Genomic DNA, 4,261 nt, shown 5'->3' with positions numbered 1-4,261 from the left:
ATATATATATATATATATATATATATATATATATATATATATATATATATATATATATATATATATAATATTTAATACATAAAAATTAAATAATTGAATAAGAACTTACATTTATCCTTTTTTTACCTAAATTGAGCTCTAAAAGTTAATATACATTCTTATTTCCCTCACTCTAAGTATCTAATTTGGATATTCATTCTTTAGTTTAAAAGATTTTTGAATTTGACAATCCAAAATAGTAATAGTCTCGTTAAACTTTTATTCTCAATTTTCATGTTGTTAAGAGTTTTTATGTCAAATTCCACAAAAAGACACTATTAGAAATACTATTTTTTCCTGCGGATTTACCTGCGAATTTTAACTAATTTTCCGCAGGAAACTTGTTTCCTGCGGATTTTCCTGCGGTTTTATGTCCCCAGCTGGGTAATATTTTCGGCAGGAAGTTCCGCAGGTAAATCCGCAGGAAACAATCCACAGGTAAATCCGCAGGTAATTTCTATCTCAAATTAAAAAAAATTTAATAAATTTTTAAAACATTGTAAATTATATATTAAAATAACCATAATATAAAAATAAAATTATAAATTTAAATGTTTTGAATTTTAATAAGACAAATTTATTGAACAATAAGTTACTATAAATTCTACTACAAAGTTAATAACAAGTAGTATTTCTTGCTACTTCATTATTTTTGTGGTAAAAAAAAAGCTCAAAATTTCTAAAGAAAACAGAAGTAAAAAAGCTCAAGTCACAGGAACAAGTGTTTGAATTCTCCATTTGCAAGCTGACAGAGCTTATGGTTACCACTAAAACAAGTAGTCTAACACAAAAGCCATATGATCTTCCTCCATGTAATTAGCAACGACAGCTCCAAGGGCACATACTCCTCCTCTACCACACAAAAATGTCACGTGTCTGCAACAATCACACCAATTTTAATATCTTTTCTTAAGATTGCAGGTTTAAGAGTAAAAGACAATAATAGTCACTGAATCAGTGTCTACTTCATTCACACTATTACAATTTATAAAGATTAATTAATGATAAAATGGAAAATGATAAGAAATAGAAATTTATTTTATTAAAGAAATTCATAGTTTAAGCAAAAAGCTGTGTATGCAAGTATGAACAATCAATTTTGTAATGAATTATTAAAATATAATTAATCAATTCACACACAATTAACACACGCATTAAAGTGATAATGAAACTACAACTAAAAAAGTACCTGAGGGAGGCACGTGCGACAGTGACACACATGTCAATAATCTCCGAGCATAACAACAAATCCTCACGGCAACCAGTAACCTCAAACGACCTCAAGCAAGTAAAAGCCGTACCAAGCAAACCGGTATACACCGTCGGATCAACCACTTCCCGCCGATTCCAATTTACCTCCACCACCTGCATCCACAACAATTCCACCACAAGTTAACCAACACTCTTCAAAATCAATTCCATTATGAACTACTAGTACAATCTATCAACACATACCTCGTCTTTCAGAGAAATCGCAGCTTTCAAGAACGTTTCATTCGGAAGCAAAAGATTCACAACCGCATGATTCATTTTCTCAGCGATCAAATCGGACGGTTCGTGTTTAGCCTCATCGTGTCCATTTTCAATTACTGAAGATGTCATTGTCTCTCTGGTGAGAAATAACTGGAAGCAGAAGAAGAAAGACAATGATCGATAAGGGACTGAGCCAATCCAAGTGAATATATTCGGTTACTTGATTTAGAACTTTATAGGACTGTGTGAGAAGAAGCAACGTGTTGAGCTGTGGTTACCACTAAAACAAAAACCTTTGTTTAAATCCTCCATTCGCATCTGATAGTGAGATAAGGTTGTTGTAACTCAAGTCACAGGAACAAGTGTTTGAATTCTCCATTTGCAAGCTGACAGAGCTTATGGTAGCTGAACATATCTGCCAACATGTAAATGAAAATCTGAAACCACAGCTTTACATGCTTAGAAAATTGAAACTTCACTTACAAGGATAATAGTGAATAAAAAATGATTCCATTAATTTTAATAGACATGTGTCAAAATCAATACAACAACCAATTATGAAAGGGAATAACAAAACAATACCAATTTCATCGCCAAAGTTGGTCCATAACTCAGCTTGGATGGACTTGTCACTGCTAACAATACCAATAACTTCAACAAAAGCTGTAAGGTGCACCGATCAGAACAACCGATTTCAGATAGAGATAGCGCGACATCATTTTTATTACTAACCTACTAGTTTCTCTCGAGTCATTTTTATTTTTGTCTAACTTACACACCTTTAATAAATTGGCAACTATCAAAAGATCAGATACAAATATCTAGACTCTTATAGAGGCACATAAAATTGAATGCCCTATCCAGACAAATATCTAATCAACATATTACTTTAAGTACCTAATTCTCTCTAACGAAAAACATCCTGTTAGAGAAAACTTAAATAGTGAGCTTTATTTTTTTCTCGTGTTTAATGTAGAGATGTATTTCTTTATCTCAAGAAACTTGTTGCTCTTACATGAGGGTTGTCAACAACAAAACGAGCCAGTGAAACAATATGAAAGACCCGTGACAGTCGTGAATAATAGAGTCAAAAGAACATTCTTCTACTAAATCAGCCTTGAAGAGTTGCAACCTATCCTTTGCACCATCAAGTTTAAGCAAATGGTTAACATGTCCCTGCAGTAACTATGTGACACATTAATCAATCTCAAATGCCGAGACTAAAATTGTTTGCTTTCCATTAACTAGAGTAATTGACTTACTTGAAAAATATTAGAAAAAGCTACCAGCAATGTCTGTAAGGGAAGATAAATTGAAGCAAGCACTGGCCCTCCTTTGCTAATAGTCCATATTTGTATTGCTGCTGCCACTCCTGAAATCACCACTCCCTGATACAGAAAAAACGACGAGCCGAATTCAGATACTGTAGTGAAATATCAGATTGAACAATCAAGTTTGATTTACGAACCGAGTACAAAATACAATAGGCCTCTTCAAAGGAATTGAGCTGCCAAGCTTTGGGATCCTTCTCAAGAAATGTTGCAATCGTCCCAAACTGCACAATACCAAATAAGCAAGTAAAAGCAGAAACAGTGAGTTGTGCTGGAATTTTTTTCAGAACAAATGCATGCATCAAAATCCAACCAGACCAACTCAAACAGTGACCAAAGAGAAAAATGCCACCCAAGTTCATGTTTTTCCCATTGAAGTCCTCAAATAGAGACAAGAATTGTCCCTGATGTACTGCTAAAGGTGATTCTGGAGCATAAATTGTTGGTCCTTTGTATAGGGTAATGATTGAAGCTCCTCCAGCAGAAGCAAGTACTCCAAGAACCTTAGCTATACCATTAAGCCTATTTAAGCGCAAGCTCTCATATCTGCACTTAGTGTTTTTTGCAAAGAGGGAAACAGATAAAAAAACAAGAATACAAAAGGTGAGAAAGTTGAATACTATAACCAAAGGTTGCTATACGTAAACTCATTGTGGCATTTGAACAAACACCTTGATTACAAAAATCACCTAAGTTTATAATCAATATAACATAAGTAAACTCATTATGGCATTTCAACAAACACCTTGATTACAAAACTAAGCTAAGTTTATAATCAATCTAACTCATTGTGGCTCAAAACAAACACCTTGATTCAGTAGAAATCAAAATCGTCAAACAGAAATTAAGAAGATCAGATGAATTTACCTGAGTTGAAAGAGGAAAAGTACAAGCTAGGGTTCAGAGATTCGATCGGTGGTTGCGATTGTGAGAGTAGATCGTTGCGAAGAAGATTAATCATGGTGTAAACTGTAACGGGTGATGGCTTGGTCAACTCCAAACGTGGCCGATGATAGAGCGATTCCGCAATTTCTCTGTTATGAAGGTTTTTGTTTTGAGCGAACTCCAAACGTTTGTTTGGTTTTGTTATGGTTGAGTTGAAGTGCTTAGGCCTTTGTTTAATCGTTTAAACTTGAATATGGTTCAGCTTGGATAACTCATATTTTCGGGGAGATATGGCCAAACATGATTATTAAGGTAATATTTTTGAAATGTGAGTTACTTATGTATTTTTTTAAAAAATTGATTATTATAAAAAAATCTTTGATACCCATTCTCAAAATTTTTAATACCTTTTATTAATTTTATTTTTCAAATATTTTATACCTTTTATTTCATTAAAAAATTAAGATGAAAATTTAAAAATAACACAATTCACATTAAATCATTAATTAATATTATAATATCAAATAATTAAC

The 4,261-nt window shown here is 32.8% G+C and overlaps 2 protein-coding genes across 2 annotated transcripts; both read right to left on the bottom strand.

The window, feature by feature from the left end:
• Window positions 1–573: 573 nt before the first annotated feature.
• On the bottom strand, window positions 574–3,804 carry LOC131604578 (protein WALLS ARE THIN 1-like). The gene is made up of 9 exons (XM_058877012.1): window positions 3,711–3,804; window positions 3,442–3,532; window positions 2,981–3,389; window positions 2,775–2,900; window positions 2,528–2,697; window positions 2,095–2,175; window positions 1,495–1,927; window positions 1,229–1,404; window positions 574–915 (listed from the first exon to the last, which is right to left on the bottom strand). The coding sequence occupies exons 1-6, from the start codon at window positions 3,802–3,804 to the stop codon at window positions 2,166–2,168; spliced, it is 900 nt and encodes a 299-aa protein (XP_058732995.1). The 3' UTR covers window positions 574–915; window positions 1,229–1,404; window positions 1,495–1,927; window positions 2,095–2,165.
• On the bottom strand, window positions 807–1,641 carry LOC131604579 (lanC-like protein GCL1). Its single transcript, XM_058877013.1, has 3 exons — window positions 1,495–1,641; window positions 1,229–1,404; window positions 807–915 (listed from the first exon to the last, which is right to left on the bottom strand). Exons 1-3 carry the CDS (start codon window positions 1,639–1,641, stop codon window positions 807–809), a joined length of 432 nt encoding a protein of 143 aa, XP_058732996.1.
• Window positions 3,805–4,261: the final 457 nt, after the last annotated feature.

The sequence above is a fragment of the Vicia villosa genome, linkage group LG5 (genome assembly GCF_029867415.1).
Source record: "Vicia villosa cultivar HV-30 ecotype Madison, WI linkage group LG5, Vvil1.0, whole genome shotgun sequence".
Lineage (NCBI taxonomy): Eukaryota > Viridiplantae > Streptophyta > Magnoliopsida > Fabales > Fabaceae > Vicia > Vicia villosa.
The sequence above is the reverse complement of the archived record's forward strand: the minus strand, read 5'-3'. Positions and strand labels throughout refer to the sequence as shown.